General features: G+C 33.0%; 1 protein-coding gene across 1 annotated transcript in view; it reads right to left on the reverse strand.

Moving 5' to 3' along the window:
• Nucleotides 1-11,225: 11,225 nt before the first annotated feature.
• RP2 (RP2 activator of ARL3 GTPase) overlaps nt 11,226-18,757 on the reverse strand; it is a 49,875-nt gene continuing 42,343 nt past the window's right edge. The window contains exons 4-5 of the mRNA XM_051984619.1: nt 17,054-17,139; nt 11,226-13,932 (exon numbers count right to left, since the gene is read on the reverse strand). Of these exons, the coding sequence (XP_051840579.1) occupies nt 13,849-13,932; nt 17,054-17,139 (170 nt within the window). The 3' untranslated portion in view covers nt 11,226-13,848. The remainder of the gene's footprint in view (nt 13,933-17,053; nt 17,140-18,757) is intronic.

Here is an 18,757-nt window from a genome sequence, read left to right on the forward strand (position 1 = left end):
CCTAATTGCCTCAGCAACAAACAAACAAACAAGTTAATTAATTTAAAAAAAAAAAATAAGGGAGAAGAGCTGGGTGGAATGAAAGATTGAATGCTAGCTGGACTTTTCTACCCTCAACATCAAACCCATGAAAAGAGGGTAGTTTCTTTAATTAACCCTTTCCTTGCCTTGGTACCAAATACATCACAAATTTGGCTTTATGCAAAATGATATTTTTATTGGAAGAATAGAGATAAACACCAAAAATTAGGGAATTTTTTTAGTCTAGCCATTACTGTCCACTTACTGCTTTCCTCTGCCTTTGAAATTGACCCATAGATCTTCCAGCAGTTGCAGTTTCTGTTTCAAAATAGAGAATAAAATGTGTTTAACTGTATTGTCTATTGACGGGGAGAAGGGAGTAAGGGAAGACTGGAGAAAACTGCATAGGGTGGCATTTCTCAAACTAATTTATCCCCAGAACACTTTAGGAATAGAATTTTTTTTTAATGAAACCCAATAACTGTTGGTCTGGAAATAATGGAAACTTTTGGGATAAACAGGAGGGAGAACATTGGGAATATTTTAGAGCCAAATAGAGGAAGGCTCAAATTCTGACACTAGCAAATGTGACTCTGGACAAGCCAAATAACTCTCTACCTAGTGTCTTATCTGTAAAGTAAGGGAGGATTTGATTTGATTGCTTCTTGACTCTCTTCTAACTTTTAAAATCTATGATCCTCTGATCATTCCTAATGTATTTCCAAGATCCTGTGAAATCAGGTCTATTTCTATACAGACAAATAAATATTATGGAGTAAGTACATTTGAAATATATATGATTTCACATATTTTAGATGGAAAAATATCTTTCTCATCAAAGTATTTTCACAGAATCATATTTACATCAAGGGGATTAACAAAATCTAACAAAATACTTTGGGGAAATGCTAAAAAATATATAAAACAAAGGAGAAAATCTTTTTTTCACTTATACTTCTCAAAATTTGAATAAATGCAAGAAGGGAGAAAATACTTCAGGGTACAGTAATGCTAAAAATGAATAAAAAAGTTGTGTGTATTCTATCTAAAAGCTGTGGGTGAGGAGTGTGAAGTAGAAACAAAATAACAATAAAGCTTTTGTTTAAAAAGTTTAAATGAACTAAGAGCTTGAGGGACTCTACTGTCCCATTTTTCAAAGTGGCCCCAGGCTCACATTTCTATGGGCTTCAAGTTTTGCAAAGAACTTTTCTCCCCACTCTCCCAACCCCCTTCCCAGTCGGAGTGCAGTGCACATTAACCAATAGGAATACTTAGGTCTCAACAACAATCTCTTTGACATGCAATTTTCTATTCACTAGCCTATTTGTAGCTTGTTCTACAGCTGGGAGTACTTTAAAAAGAAAACCAAGCTCATTTTGCTCAATACAATAATACTTAAGATTTATAGACCACTTTTCCTCTTCAAAGCACTTTACAAACATCAGTTAATTAGTGGCCCCTTTTACACCTTGCAAGTTCATTTTTATTACTCCAATTACAAATTAGTTCGATTCAATCTTAATAGTAAGCAACTTGTCTGAGGCCCCAGAGAAAAGTCAGAACTAAGGTGAAAATTAGACTGCTGGAGGTCTTTGCTCTTGGCCCCCTACTCAAAACATTCCAGGTTCCTAGTCACTCACCAACTATTCTTTTTCCATTAAAAAACAAACAGCATGAATGTAGCTTACTGTGCTGTAAAAAATGAATAAAGTGAATACAGAGAAACATGGAAAGATCTATATAAAATGATAAAAAATGAAAGTGAACCCTTAAAATATAAAAGACGAATGCTACAAAATTACAAAAAACAAAAACAAAACAAAAAACAAATTTTAAAAAAAGTACATTGTACATATTTTTAAACTTTTTTGACGTACTCAGCAGTTTTGCTGATTTCTCTCCCTCCTTTGTTTGTCTTTTAAAATATTATGCGTTATTTGTAATGGCTTTCTAGGAGCAGCTAGATGGCATAGAGTATAGAGTACTAGGACTAGAGTCAGGAAAATCTGAGTTCAAATGCAGCATCAGACACTCACTAACTGTGTGACTTTGGTCAAATTATTTCATTCTGTTTGCCCCAGTTTCCTCATCTGTAAAATGAACTGGAGAAAGAAATTGCAAACTGCTTCAGTATTCTTTGCCAAGAAACCTTCAAATGGAACCATGAAGGGTTGGACAAGACTGAATAACAACAAAATTGAATACTTGGTGAATTTTCACTCCTGATAAAATGTTAGTGCAACCTTTCCAGTGAAATGATCTTCATTTTATTCTGTATCTATCTTGTTTGTACATAGTTGTTTGCATATTGTCTCTCCCCATTAGATCATATGCTTCTTGAGAAAAGGAATTCTTTTGTCATTATTTTTCTTATCCCCTGTGCTTAGCATAGTACCTGGAACACAGAATGTATCTAATAAATACTCGAAGTAGAATCCAGACAAAGTTCAGAAAATTCTGAATTCCACTTTCTAAACGTTTACAAGGATATTTATTCATTTGAGCAATGGAGTCTAGTTACCTTAAGGTTTTTCAAAAGTACCCAATCTAGATGGATGTAGCATTTATTCCATCAACCATTTTCCAGTGAGGCTTGACCATCATCATTAACCAATGAAGGTTAACAGTAACTAATAAAATTAAAAGAAATATTACTTTATCCACTTGAAGGAAAAAACTCAAGGAGGGTGTACTGAAGCTTCTTTGCCACCCTTCATTCCATGCTTTCCATGCCTGAAGCCAGGAAATCTATAGCAGTGAGGTTTGAGGACCTCACCAAGAATCCATGGCATAAGAGGAGGAGAAACTTCATGGGATCTCTACATGGCAAAAACATCAAGGTTCTAAATTCCATCAAAAAAATTTTAGGGAGATATAAAGAATTGGCTCAAATTTATAAGAATTTAAGCCATTCTCCAAGTGATAAATGGTCAAAGGATATGAACAGACAATTTTCAGATGAAGAAATTAAAACCATTTCTAATCAAACGAAAAGATACTCTAAATCATTATTGACCAGAGAAATGCAAATTAAGACAACTCAGGTTCCATTACACACCTGTCAGATTGGCTAAGATGACAGGAAAAGATAATGACAAATGTTGGAGGGGATGAAGGAAAACTGGGACACTAATACATTGTTGGTGGAACTGTGAACTAATCCAACCATTCTGGAGAACAATGCTCAAACTATGCTCAAAAGGTTATCAAACTGTGACCCTTTGACCCAGCTTAAAGGAAGGAACCCACATGTGCAAAAATATTTGTGGCAGCCCTTTTTGTAGTGGCTAGAAACTGGAAACTAAGTGAATGCCCATCAATTGGAGAATGGTTGAATAAGTTGTGGTATATGAATGTTATGGAATATTGTACAAAAAACAATCAGCATGATGATTTCAGAGAGGCCTGGAGAGATTTACATGAAATGATATGAAGTGAAATGAGCAGAACCAGGAGATCATTTTACACAGCAATAAAATTATACGATAAACAAATCTGATGGACGCGACTCTTTTCAACAGTGAGATGATTCAGGCCAGTTCCAATGATCTTGGGATGAAGAGAGACATCTATACCGAGAGAGGGGGCTGTGGAAACTGAGTATGGATCAGAACATAGCATTTTCATTCTTTTTTTGGTTGGTTGTTTGCATTTTACTTTCTTTTTCATTTTTTCTTTTTGATTTTTCTTGTGCAGCAAAATAATTGTATAAATATTAATACATATATTGGATTTAACATATATTTTACAATGTTTAACATATATTGGATTACTTGCCATCTAGGGAAGGAGTGGCAGGGAAAGAACGGAAAAATTGGAACACAAGGTTTTGCAGAGGTTAATGTTGAAAAATTATCCATGATACACTGTGACATATTTAACTTGTATAGGACTGCTTGCCGTTGAGGGAGGGGGAGGGGGGTGAAGAGAGGGAGGGGAAAAGTCGAAACAGAAGTGAATGCAAGGGATAATGTTGTAAAAAAAATTATCCAGGCATGGGCTCCTGTCAATAAAAAGTTACAATTAAAAAAAAAAAAGAAAAATTATCCATGCATATGTTTTGAAAATTAAAAAAAAATGTTTTGAAAAAAATAATAAAAAAAATTTAGGGGATAAAACCTTTCTATCTCATTAGGTCAAGTAGAAAACAACCACAACCAATCAAAAAACATTAAGAATCACTTCATTTCTAAATGTTAGCATTGTGCTTAATGAAGGTAATGCGAAGAAAAACAAATGGGTTCCTGCCCTCAGAGCTTTCATACTAAGGAAAGACACATAAATAGATAATTACACAATTCAAACATAAATAATCTTAGAGGGTTAGTTTTAAATGAGTAGGGAGCCTGGGAAAGTCTCCTGCAGAAGGTATCATTTGAGATGAGTTTTGAAGGAAGTCAGAGTGTCTAAGAGTCTGGGGGGGGATGGAAGTGTATTCCAAGAGTGGACATGGGCCTTTGCAAAGAGAGAGAGAGAGAGAGAAGGATATCACTTATCACATAGAGGGGAGTAAAGTACATACTGAAATGTTAAGAAGGGAGCAGATTGTGAAGTCTTAAATATCAAACATGACTTTGTCATTGAAACTGGAGATAACTTAGGAAAAAAAAAACACTATGCCATAATATAGATTTGAGGTTCGTGTGAACTCCTTCCTTTGTTCTTTGCATATGGAATTCATATATTGTTTGTCAAGTTCAAAACATTGATAAAACAGTGGTTATTTTTCTGCCTATCGTTCCCTTTTTCTCAATTATCTATCTAATCAATTACTGAACCTTGTCAATTCCATTTTGATAATACTTCTCTGATACTCTCCTTATTCTCTCTAGGATCTTGTAAGCAGTTCACCATTATCACTCAACTTGAACAGCTGCAATAATGTCTTCCCAATTCTACTCTTCCCCACATCAGTCCATCCATTTATAAAAATAAATCTTCATATAGAAAGATCTGGTCATGCTACTCATTTGCTCAGAAATCTTCGATATCTTCCTCCTGCCCTCTCCCCAACTGCCACCAAAATTCATATACTCCTCTTGCCAGGCGATCAAAGACTTCACAATTTGGTACCATTCTCACTCATATCATTCTATGTCCAGCCAGATTGTACCTGAGAGCATGTTTTGTACCTTTTCTTCAATTGATCCTTATAATACAATAGTTCTCCTTTTTCTTCCCCATACATTGCATTCTTTTTGTTGTTCAGTCTCAATCAGTTAGACTCCATGAGCCCAGGTGGGATTTTTTTGAGATAAAGATATTAGAGTAGTTTGCCATCTTTTTCAGCTTATTTTACAGGCAAGAAAACTGAGGCAAATAGGGTACTGTGACTTGCCCAAGCCACACAGCTAGTGAGGCTGGATTGGAACTCAGGTCTTCCTGACTCCAGGGCTGAGACATCTTCTAGCTTGTTCCCACTTAATTTTTCTTGGATCCTATTTTCTACAGCAGGAAAATGAAGGGATTGGACTAGATGGCCTCTGAGGTGTCTTCCAGTTTGAGATTCTATAATTCATTTCCCCACTACTGATGGGGTGCAAATGATGAGGTTAGTGGTAGTGAAGAGATATGAGAATTGGGGTGGGGAATCCCCTCTGGTTGGTGCAGGTCCAATGCGAACGAATTTGCAAACATGAAAAGTCTGTATGGCAAAAGGGAATTTTATTGTTCACTAAGAAGCCAGCTTGTTAGGAAGACAGACTTCTTAGTGGCAAAAGGTCCTGTCAGGGAAATAATAAAGATTAACAAGGAGAAGAGAATATCTTCACAGTAGGTAAAAGTTCTGGCAGGCAACTTTGCCAAGAAAAGTGCTTCCTTGGCAAAGCAAATTCCTGTTTCGGACTTCTGCAAAGATTTGAGATTCAAAGTTGTCTTTTATTAGCAGTCTGAGGCTTGGGCTTCCATTCAAAATTGAATGAGATTCCCTCAATGTTGTCAATGCCCTGGGCTTAGATTTCCAGTTTGAAAGTAATCTCTTATCTTGGAGATTCCAGCCATTCAATAGGACTATCAGACCAAGATCTCTAACTGAATGAGACCACTCAACTTAGGAGGGCGTTGTCTGGGAAAGATAGGCTTTTTCCCAAGGAGAGCCTGAGACCCCGAATCTTCCTTCTTTTACAGATTAAAGGGGACACAGTTTCAGGATTCACCTCCATCACTACCACCTTCCTCAAGCCCTGTCCTTTTTCACTATTGATATGGAGCAGCCATTGTCCGGAATGATGTGAACTCTAACAGAGTCCATCCTGGTCCCATTGACAACCTTATCACACACAAAAGGAGACTAGATTCCTGGACTGTTATTTTGTCAGCAAGACCAAGTTTCAACCCAAAGGATCCTACAGATAAGGGACCCTTCCTTCCCCTAAGCAGGCTCACTCAATATATTCTTGCCCTTCCTTTAAGCCCAAAGTACCTTCATTTGTCCTGTATTAACATATCTTATTTCCGATGTTCTATCATGCAGTTGCTGACACAGACATAATAAACCTGCCAGTTTTTTCTCAAGTAGGACCCTCCCTAACTCTCTAGATCCCGCCCTTATTCTTTATTTCTCACCTTTAAATGGCCCTCTATTCATAGCCTAATGCTTAATCATTTTGATTAGCCAGTGTGCCATTTTTTGACATAGAAGAACTTCTTGTGGTTATAACACTTTGTGAATTTTTCAAATTCTGAACTGCTTTCCCAGAACCTATTGCTTCATCAGCTATCACCTGCCATCAACTCACCATGACACTTTGGTTCATAGTTCTATATTGGCTTTTAGTATATTTTAATTATATTTTATATTTATATCACCTGTATCTCTCTTCCTCTCAGCCATTTTCATAAGGGATCTGACATATCTGACAATAGCTAACATTCATATAGTGCCTCCTCCCCCAATATCAACTACCACCAATAATACCAGTAATAGCTAGCATTTCTTATATGCCACCTAAATGCTAATATAATCTCATTTGAAGGTAAGTGCTGTTATCTCCATTTTACAGATGAGGAAATTGAGTCAAAAACAGATTAAGTAACTTGCTCAGGGTCACACAATTAGTCAGTTTCTGAGACTAGATTTGAATTCAGATCTTCCTGATTGTGGTATTTCTTCTCTTTAACGCTTAGCTATTTCTATTATATGCACCTCTGCAAAGGAATCAGGAAGACATCCCCTATTTCTTCTTCAGGGTCTTCAAGCTTATTCTTTTAAAATTTGGCACCATTTACTTTAGATTGTTTTGTGGTGGTGATGGTTATTTTCCATTTACACCTACATCCCCTAGATCCATCAATAACCTCCATAAGGGCAAGAACCAGTATTATTTAAACTTCTATTTATTACATGGCTCTGGGCATAGCAGGAACCTATATGGGTTTTGTTCTATTTTCTTTTTTTCTTTCCTTTCCTCCTTCCAATTTCCAAATCCTTTCCTTTTTTCTTTCTTCTGTTTTTTTTTTTCTTTTCTTTTCCTGCTTTACTTTCTTCCTTTCTCTTTCTTTCTTTCTTGCAAGTTTAATACAATTCAGGTAAATAGCTTTCAAGTTAACTTTTGAGGTACACACACACACACACATATACTTTAATGGTAGTCTATTGCCTAATGAAACTCAGACCTCCAATAACTGTTTGTTCTTTCTTTTTTCTTTCCTTCTTTCCTTCCTTCCTCCCCTCCTTCCTTCTTTCTTTCTTGCAAGTTTAATACAAATTCAGATAAATAACTTTCAGGTTGACTTTTGAGGTACATCCACAAAACATGTACTTAAGTAGCTGCTGCAGTTACTAGTTATCCTGGCAAAGTTACTTTTGTGGTGGTATAATGCCTAGTGAAACTCAGACCTCCAATAACTTTGCTACAATACTGAGATAAGAGTGATCAAAAAAGAGATTCCCCAGCAACTATTAGCAGCTACAGAGGGTACCCTTGGGAACCCCAGCCTCATTTTACATTTGAGAAAGTTGAGAACCACAGGGAAAAAATGACATGTTCAAATCTAAATGGGGGAGCTGGAATGTGACTTCTGATCATTTGCCTCCAAATTCAGCAGTTTTAAGGCTATACTATACTGCCTCCTCTAGGACAAATGTTGTTTTGCCTTCAAAGCTATTCACAACCATACTTCATGAGACCTACTATACACATCACTATCACTTCTTTTCACATATTCTTCATTCTAATCAAGTTGAGTTTGATTCCTCTTTTCACTTTGACCTCTTAGAATCAAAAATCCCTAGTTCCATTCAAGCAAGGTCAGCTGATGCATTTTCTACATGAGATCCTGATTGATTGTTCCTAACAGTTATCATCTTCCAAAATCACTTTCTTTTGTATATATCAATGTATGTAAGCCTAATAGGACAAAGCTCTTTGAGGATACTAACTATACTCCTTTTAATCTTTATTATACTTTTGACATAGCACAGCTTCTAGAATATAGTAAGTGCCTAATAAATATTTCTCATTCCCTCAAACCAGTTCATAGAAATGGCATGCCTTTCATATATGAAGAAAGGGAAAATTTAGTGCAGCCAAATTCCTTTATTCAGCCAAACATCACTCAGCCAAATTTATGGGTAGGGACATAGAGAATGGATCAACGATCTCAAAAAACATTTCAATTATCCTATAAACATTATGCAAAATAAGTTAATGAATAGAGAGGCAAATAACTAGCTCTAGCACTAATTACATTGGCTTTACTGCTTAAAGTGGCAAATAATTAGCAGGTTAAGAGGATGCCCAGCAATTGAGAAATGGCTGAACGAGTTATGCATATATACAAATGTGATAGAACATTTTCATACCATAAAAATACTAAGAGCAATGAGACCTAAGACCTTTATGAACTGATACAGAGTAAAATAAGCAAAGCCAGCTGAACAATTCATACAACATTGTAAAGACATCACCTTTCAAAGGTTTAAGTGATCAGTGCAGTGACTAACTATGATTCTGGAAAATTAATAATCAAAAACATGTTACCCATTTCCCAACAGAGGGTTACACTCAACATGCAGATTCACATTTTGCACATAACCAATATAGGAATTTGTTTTGTTTGGCTATGCTTATTTTTTTCAATGTGGGTAGAAAAGAATAAATAAATACTTAATCGTTTAAAATAAAATTTTAAAAAGTTTGTATAGCTAAAAAAAAAAAAAAAAAAAAAACCCTGGAATTTCACATACCTGGTAATAACACAATAGAGAAAATCAGCTCTTAACTTAATAACAGACCTGATTTAATGTTACCATATTTCCCTAGCTCTGACTGATGGGTTAATGAGCAGTTAAATAACTCAAAACTGGGGCAGTTTGGTGTTGCAGTGGATAGAGCACCAGTCCTGAAATCAGGAGGGCCAGAAGACAGAGTTCAAATGTGGTCTCACTTAACTACAAGTTGAGTGCCTCTGGGCAAATCATTTAACCCCAACTGCCTCTCAAAAAAAAAAGGAAAAAAAAATTTTTTTAAATAATTCAAAACTAAGTGACAAGTTTCAAAAGGATAGCTACTGATCACCAATTCTTGGCTAATCAAAAAGTGGCTGACTAAATATTGCTACTGTGTCTACTATATTGCTACTAGAAAAAAATACTGTAATTATAAAGTCCTTTAATTGTGACAAAGTCATGCTTTTTAAGAACAAATTTTTACAATCCATTTTGCTTGTGAAATGCAAGGACATCTTCTAGAGTAGGTAAATAATGTAAGTATACTTTGAGAATGGCTTTAGATTTTTCTAAGTTCCTTCAGCAAACAATGAAGCTGCTAATCTCTGTGTAACACTGAGCAAATCATAATCTCTCTGGATCTAGCGAAACTCAGATATCATTTAAAAAGTGAGGAAATTTGGTATTATACTTAAAATCATCCTTAAATAGTGACCAAAAGGTCTGGGTCCCATTTGATCCATAGATTCCACTGCTAAGTATGCACTCACAATGTAGTCAGTCTTCTTAAACCCAAAATATTCTTTGTTTAGGTCACAAAGAATTAGAAACAAAGTAGATACCTATCAACTGTTATTTTTCAGGTATGTCTGACTTTTTTGGACCTATTTGGGATTTTCTTGGCAAAGATATTGGAGTAGTTTGCCATTTCCTTTTCCAGCTCATTTTACACATGAGGAAAAGAAGACAAACAGTTAAGTAACTTTCTCAGGCTCACATAGCTACTGTGTTCTGGAAGATCGATTTAAAGACTGGATTTTCAGGTTTTCTTGACTCTGGGTTTAGCACTCTGTCCACTGTCACCTAACTACCCCATCAACTGAAGAATAGCTAAACAAATTGTGGTATATGAATGTGGTTAAAATAAGTACCATAAAAAGCTACTAACAAAGAATGTAGAAAGATAAATGAATTGGTATATGATAATCAGAATCAGGAAATATACACAAAGATGACAATGTAAATGGAAAGAATGGAAAATAAAATAAACTGAACTTTGTCTAATTATAATAACAAAGCTTAGTCCTGGGGCAAATTTGAGAAAGTTAGAATCTTTCTTCTTTGCCAGAGTGGGGAACTACATATATAGAATATCAAATTCACTATTGCCCTTGGTTGATAGATTGTTTTTTGAGAGAGAGTAGTTAAATAAAACCAAACAAACAAAAAAATTGTAAAACAAGGAATGATTCTCTGATGAGCACAGTGAAGAGGAAAGGGACATATTTGGAAATATAAGTGATTAAAAAACCAAAAAAAGATAGCAATAAAGTTTTTCTTTAAATAGGAAAATGGACAATAGGCCTCTACCCATTTGAGTTCTGTGACCTTTGATCCTAAATACTGCCTATACTGGTTTGAAATTAGGAACAAATACAAATTTTTAAAAATCATTAAATCTACCATCTCAAGTTATCTGTGTTAAACATTTTATATCTTTTTAGCTAGTGCTGGGTTCACAGTGAACTATTATTGCTCGATATGCAGTACATGAATATTAAAATATATCTTGACACACTCTCAAAATGTGTTCTTACACTAACTTAAATTAACATTTTCTGAGTATGTGCTTTAAATTCCTACACTGACATGTTTTTCTTTTGGAAAATTTGTTTCCTTGTTCTGAAATCTAAAATAAAAGTTCATTAAAATTTGTTTTTTGTGATTTTTGGATAATACAATTAATAAAAAGCTAGCGCAAATCTTCTGGATTGCTAATGCAGGGTTAAATTTGCATTAAACACAAACAACAGGAAATGGCTCACACAGTTTTATTTTACTTACTAAAACAGTCACATCATGATACACAGTTTTGATGTATGTCTGAAACATGTTAGTGATCTATAAAATGAATTAAAGCATTTTATTTTTAACAGTACTTATTATGAATTCTATTTTACAAATGCTAGATGAAATATATACAAAAGTTAGATATTAAATATACAAAAGTTGTATAAAGCACAAGTAATATTATACAAGACAAAAAGCTAGTTGGAAGTTTAAATATAATATTAGGGAAATGAATTAATATTCATTACAATAAATGTCCATGAATTGGAAAGCCATTCTGTAGAGAAATGCTATATAGTCAGATATTATCAAAGTTAATAGTAATGAAACTATGCTAGCAATATAACTTCACTTATTTTTTAATCCCTTAAAATAATAGGAAATCAAAGTATTTTTTCATAAAAGCATGTCTTTATGTTTAAGGAACATAAGCAGAATCAATTTAAAGTTAAATAAGTGACGTATATGCAGTTTTAGATTCTGGCTAATAAAAATGCTAAAGGTATGTGATAAAAATTCAAAATTAACACCCCAAACATATAGCATATTTCTAAACCTGAATATCTTAGGAAAGATAAACTTCAAATGACAGATTTTATACAATATTGAATTTTAGTTTTAAAATTAAGGATCCAGAACTCTGGTTTTAAAAGGCATATGTATAACAGTGTTATACATAATTGTTAATAATTGTTATTTAATTATGATTAGAATTTCAAATAATTCTTTATTTCCAAATCTATTTTTAAAAAATCAATTAGCCTAAGGAAATAAAAATCCTCTTACTGCCAAATGGATTGCTGGGTGTTCCTTTAGTTATAGCGAAAACAATAGCTACTGATTTTTAATTCTACTTTAAGATACCATGTTCTTTATCTTAAAGAATTTTCTGGTGTCATCAAAGCTGAAAAAATGAAATGCAAAAAATCAGCACATATTCAGTATATAGAAAAGATGCTCTAAGTTCTAACTATATGGTCATTATACTGCATTACCTCTGACTATAAGCATTTAATTTATGGAAGTAGTTGAGAATGGCATTTCAAATCATTATTAAAAGTAATAAAGTATACATATCATGATTTAAATTTACATATTTTATAACCACTTTGAAAAGAATTTTTGAAAATAGCTATTTAAAAAAAAAGAAGAAAGTTATTTTCTGTGTTTAGGCCTATCACAATGGCATTATTAAGGCTTCTAATATACCCCCTTTTCAAATTTATGAAAATGGAGCACCTTCTCATATATCTTTTGCACAATGGAAAAAAACAAATTCAAATTTTCCTAAACCTGCTAAGACATTTTTGAACTCTGAATGATTTTAGGTTACAATACACTCCTCTCTATCCTCTCCACTCCTAAACAATTACACAATCTAGATAGTCTGAAAAGTTATTTTAATATCATTTTTCACATGTAGAATATTTTTTTAAACCAAATTTATTTGGCTTTTTGGTAATCAATATAATGAAGCTATGTTGTCAGAAGAAAAGTCTTATTTTTGGGCAGCATCCTTACTTTTTGTATCACACTTATATTTCTATTGATATCTTGCTCCCCACAAAAGAATTGTAAAAATTTTAGTTCCAAAGTTGACCACTACTGTGTATATTCATTTAGAGAAGTTGTGCTATGCATAGACTGGTGTAATTATTTAGCAAAACAACTTATCAAATGTCCAGTTTGACAACTTTATATAGTAATAGATCTATTTCCAACCTACTTGTGTTTTATTCTGTAATTACAAAACCATCATTTCATTTTATAATCCTTGTCAGTGATAACAAATTTTTTGATGGGTTTAAACAGATACACAGTCACAGAAACAAATCTCCCTAAAAAAGAAGAGGTACCAAAACAAATAATGGGCTGTGCAAAAACTTCTTTCTTGGAACACAATGTGGTAGCCAAAATTATGAAGAATTTAAGTTGTTTAGTTAAGAAGTTTAAGGAATTATTAGGCTTTTTTTTTTTTTGATAGCACTATGTAAAAATAAGTAAGATGCTTTTTGTAGATGTTAATGTTAAAATGTTTTGGTTAAGTTTTATCTAGTGTGCTGTGGTGGAAAAAGTGATTGATTTGGAGAGGGAAAAACTGGTTTCAAATCCCAGTTTTGCCCACTTAGCATCAGATATTGACCTTTAACAATTCACTTAACTAGGGCTGTTAGCTTTCTTATCTATAAAATGGATTGCAGGAAAGAATTCTAAAGTCCCTTTCAAGTTCTAAATCCTATGCACCCTGTGCTACATTTTATTAACTTCTTAAAACTGTCTAATAGGTGTTTCATTGGCAGTTCATTTAAATTACAGTTTCAGAAATATTAACTTTCAAGTCCTAGGGAAGAAGAGATAGTAATCTGGAGAAGGTGCTTAAAATCCATTAAATGTAAATTTTAAGATGAACTATATCTGTTACACATCAAATAAATGTCATACTAAACAGATTCTTTCAAAAAATAATCTTTTAACATTTAGCATTAGGTAAAAAAATAATCCTAGTGCAGAAAATTATACTATCAAAATCTACATAAACAAATGGAAAATTTGGGCTTCATATCAGAGTAATGGTTCCATGATGTACTTCACATCCCCATCTGCAGATCAGCAAAGTTGTAGAAGCTGTCGACATCTCCAGAAGCTGTTACCTTATTTTCTGATACAAACATCTATTTTTAATTTAAAAGACAAAAATATAAATAACAAATCAACACAAAATACTACTTCACTAGTGAATTTAGAGAAAAATTCTGCTGACCTCGAACTATAAGCAATCATAAGGTTCATCCTAGATAATATCCAAACATTCAAGTCTCCTTTAATTTATATGTTGCATTTACAGCAAATTAAATGTTAAAGTTTTTAAAAGTACTATGATGAAAATCTTCATTAAATAAAATTAGAACATTTCTAAAAGTACACTTGAAATTTCATTTCTTCTAAGCTGCTATGTCTTTTGGGTTATATAAAAAGATTTCATACTGTAATACAAAAAAGCACTGGACAAGTCCTTAGATTTTAATCCTGGTTCAGTCACTAAATGTCTTTGTTAAGTAGTGGCTTAGCCATTCTGTGTCTTATAACAACTGCCTCCTTAGTGCCCAGATTGTTAAGAAAAATGAACAATAGATTGGAAGTAGCTAGGGAAGGATAAAATCCTTCCTAACCCATACACAGAACATCTTGACTTTTAAATTTCTTCCTACCAAAATCTATATAGGCACTTATTTAAATGGTTCATGCTTTGCTTTATTTAAAAAATAAAATGGTTCTATTACGGAAATCTCAAAAATCAGAGCAACCTTTCAATTCATGCACTTATATGAATTTGTGATCTCTTCAATTTGGATATCCCCTCTAATAATATAGATTGAAATCCACATTTTTCTATCCTGTGTGACTTTGTCCCTCTGTAAGTTTTTTAAAGTTATTTCCCAATAACTAAACATGTAATGATTTATATATATATACATATATCTAAATTTTCTGGTATTAAATACAACATTATTCCAAGCATAGTAAAATTATTGTTGGTAGGTAAGAGTTTTAAGTGTTCTATGGCATACCTTATTAATTATTCTCAATGTTAAGATTTTCATGAAATTCAGAAACTTTAAAAGTATTTGATGGTTCTTTTTAACAGGGAGAACTGGCAATCAAAAACAATAACAGAAACTTTAAAATTTGCAAAATGCTTTGATCACAATCATCCTATTAGATTATTAAATAGATATTAGATATTTTACAAATGAGGATCTGAGTTATTAAATAATTTGCCCATGGGTCACAAAGCTCATATGAGTTGAGACTCAATGCTAGATCTTGACTCCCAAGTGCAAAAAAAAAATATATATATATATATATACACACAAATATATATATATATATATATATATATAAATGTTAGATTCAGGGATTTTAAAATTTATCTTTTAATGTTTTATCAATACTTTAAAAATATTTTTATACTAGTTCCCAGTAAATCTATCATTTTTTTCATAATAACGAAAAGAAAAACAGTTCAACAAAAACTCACAAATGAAATGTACATGCATATTTTTTAGGGAATTAGAATATCTCAAAGGATGACAGCAAACCATATCATTAATTTTCATGAATATCTAAACTGGTAAAAAATTAAAAGTATAGATTAGTTTAAAAGATGTAAGCAATAATTAGAATTAGGCAAAGGAAATGTGGCCTTGCAGCTGTTTGGAGAATTTGCTTTATTAAACAGATTAAGTGATTTAAATTTAACAAGTTGATAACATAATGTCATACAGTGTTTTGGATCTGAAGCCAAAGGGATCTAGATTCAACTCTGGGATGTGCTACTTTCATGTGATGTTGAACAAATCCTTTGATTTGGCTTTGCTGCTCTCAGTTTATTCATCTGTAAACTGAAAGCTTGGTGAAAATGATCTGAGGTCCCAGACAGCTTTAAATTGTTTGACAAAATGTAGAAGCTATTTTTAAATTTTAACAATGGTGTTTTCAAAATGCTCAACAGTATTGGAAATAGTTGTTCCCTCCCCCCTGCCATTCAAGAAAATAAAATGTTCCAAATCTAAAATCCAGCATTGAAAAGGATAATGAATAATGGAGTTGGGAGACAGTCTTCTGGTCACTTTCTATGCTCTGGTCCTCAGGTTTCAACCCATGTGTAAAATGAAGGAGCTGGACAAGATATCTTTCTTTAACTCAAAGAGTTAATTTACTTTATGCACTTTTTAAAAAATATGTTGATACATTTTACTTTATATATTTAAAATCTTGATTCTGAGTCCATAAAAGCTTTGCCAAACTGCCTGAGAAGTTTAGGGAACTCACAAAAAAAAAAAAATTAAGAGCCCTTCCTTATGTTCTGATTCTTCAGCTTAATGACTTTCCATCACAGGCTTTCAATGCCAGTCAAGATTTGGACATCCTATTTTGCTGAAACATATCATAATTATTTTTACCTTACTCATAATATCTCCAATTTGGACTAGAAAATATTTTCCCTTATTTGCCTAGAAAAGTCCTACTTATCCTCCAAAGTTCAGCTAAAATTTCTTCTATGAAGACTTTCAGGACAACTATAGCCATCCACTCTTCCCACTCCCCTGGACAACAAATACCCTTTTCTTATTACAACGTACCAAATTTTAGCTTTGGAATTTACTGCCATTTATGGTTACCCAGCTGGAGAACAGCTCCTTCAAATGTCCTATACCCCATGTCATAGTCCTACATTTCTCCTGTAAGAAAAGTCCTCAGCAAAAATATTTGAAGAACTGAATCCATTTATGATTTACTTTCTAAATCATTTATTTATAGATAATACAAAGGCAAACTTTAGTTTGCTTTCCAATAATTAAAATTCCAAATTAGGAAAGTTTCGAATTAACTCTGAGGTTTGGTTTACTTAAAGTAACAATGGTGTTACCTAGTGTGAGGAAAAATTTTAACTGAACTATCAGTATGCTAAGTCCATTATCATTTCATACAAGTTTCAAGAAACACTGGGAGGTAGTTTAATAGAGTGTGCTTGGGTTCAAGTCCTTCCTTTGATTCACAATGGCTATGTGGGGGAAAGTCACTTAATTTCACAGTGCTCTGGGCAAAACTCTTGAGACTGGAAAATGCAGAGAAGGTACTGGCTTGTCCTGGCGAAACAATTTACTCAACCAGTACTAAATGTCAAACCAATGTCAAACTGGTTGACCAAATGTTAACCAGTCCCTAGGCCAAAATTTTTCAAAGACAATCCTTATCACTATCTTCCTACAGTTTAATACAATTTCTCACCTTGGTCCCATTGAATACATCATTTATGATGAGTTGGCATCCTTCTACTGCACCATCTCCATTAAACTCCAAAGCAATAACAGGACCTAGAAGAAAACCAAAGAACTATTAATAAAAAGTAATTAATATACATTCTAAAATTAGCTTTTCTTCTCTTCCCCAATGGAAATATGAAGCACTTTTGGGGATGCACTATAAGGAAAAAGTGGTTGAAAGGGTATGAAGGATGATTATATTACATGGTTAAAGATTCTTTTATTTCTACCTTCAAATAATTAATGAAAATGTATGTAAAATGCTTTACAAACATTAAAGCCTTTATAAATATTAGCTATTATTACTACTACCTTTATGGTAGGCACTAAAACATGACAAGCAACTTCCATGATGTGATACAACATATTAAGTAATCCTAAGCTTGAATTTGTGAGAGATATAAAAATGCATAGGTATCTCTAGTAAAATCAAATATTATAAAAGACAATGTAGAAAAAAAATAGTGGGGAAGGTTACCCCTAATTCACAGAAAAACATGATGATTAGAAACAAATAGCACTTAAGGTTTTCATGTCTGCTATGTACCAATGTACTGAATGCAAGCAAGAACCACAAATTTGAAACTTTTAATACAGTAAAATAAATATAACCTCAAAATACTGGCAGGAAGAAAATGATGATTGATACATATTAATGTAAAGATTTTATTCTGGATTCAAATCCCGGGTCTATTTACAAATCTGCATAATCTACTCTGGTCCTTTTTTTTTTTTTTTTTTTTTTAAATGAAATGAGGGAGCTGTACTAAATAGCTTTTAAGGTCCCTTTCATCTTTAAATCTTTGATATTAAATATGACTTTAAAAGGAGTAGGAAGAAGCAGGTAGGTAGCTCAGTGAATACAGCACCAGTCCTGGAATCAGGAAGACTTAAGTTTAAATCCAGCCTAGACACTTACTGTGAGATCTATAAGTCACTTAAGCCAACTGCCTCTTCCCCAAGGAGTGGGGAAAAAAAGAAATCTTTGAAATAGACAAATCCTGAGGATAGAAACACTATGTGGATGAGGATAAAAGGAAAGAAAAATAATTTTCTTCTTATAATATAATCTTCAGAAGGGCAAGTTTGTATCTTACTTATTTAATATTCCTATCACTTAAACTGCCTAATACATTATTATACACATAGTCATTTTGTAGAAAACTTATCTTCACAGGAATATATACCAATCTAAATAGAGAAGATATGGTTAATATTTTTTTAAACAATCAACAGTATTTTATTTTTTCCAAATATATAGTTTGCAACACTCATCCTTGTGAGACTTTTGTTTTCCAAAATTTTCCCTCCCTTCCTTATCTGCCCCCACCACAAAACAGCAAGCTATCTGTTATGTTAAACCTGTGCAATTCTTTTAAACATATTTCCATTTCTGTCATTTTGTGCATGAAAAATCAGAGCAAAAGGAAAAAAAAATGAGGGAAAAAAGAAAAAAACAAATAATTAAAAAAAAAAAAGATAAAAATACTATGCTTCAATCCACATTCAATCTCCATAATTCTGTCTTCTTGATGTGGTTGGCATTTTCCCTCCCAAGTCTTTTGGAATTATTTTTGGTTTACTGTATTGCTGAAAAGAGATGATCATCACATAACTTTGCTGTTAATGTATACAATGGGTACAATGTTGTCCTGGTTCTGCTCATTTC

This window comes from Antechinus flavipes, chromosome 3, assembly GCF_016432865.1.
Source record: "Antechinus flavipes isolate AdamAnt ecotype Samford, QLD, Australia chromosome 3, AdamAnt_v2, whole genome shotgun sequence".
Classification (NCBI taxonomy): Eukaryota; Metazoa; Chordata; class Mammalia; order Dasyuromorphia; family Dasyuridae; genus Antechinus; species Antechinus flavipes.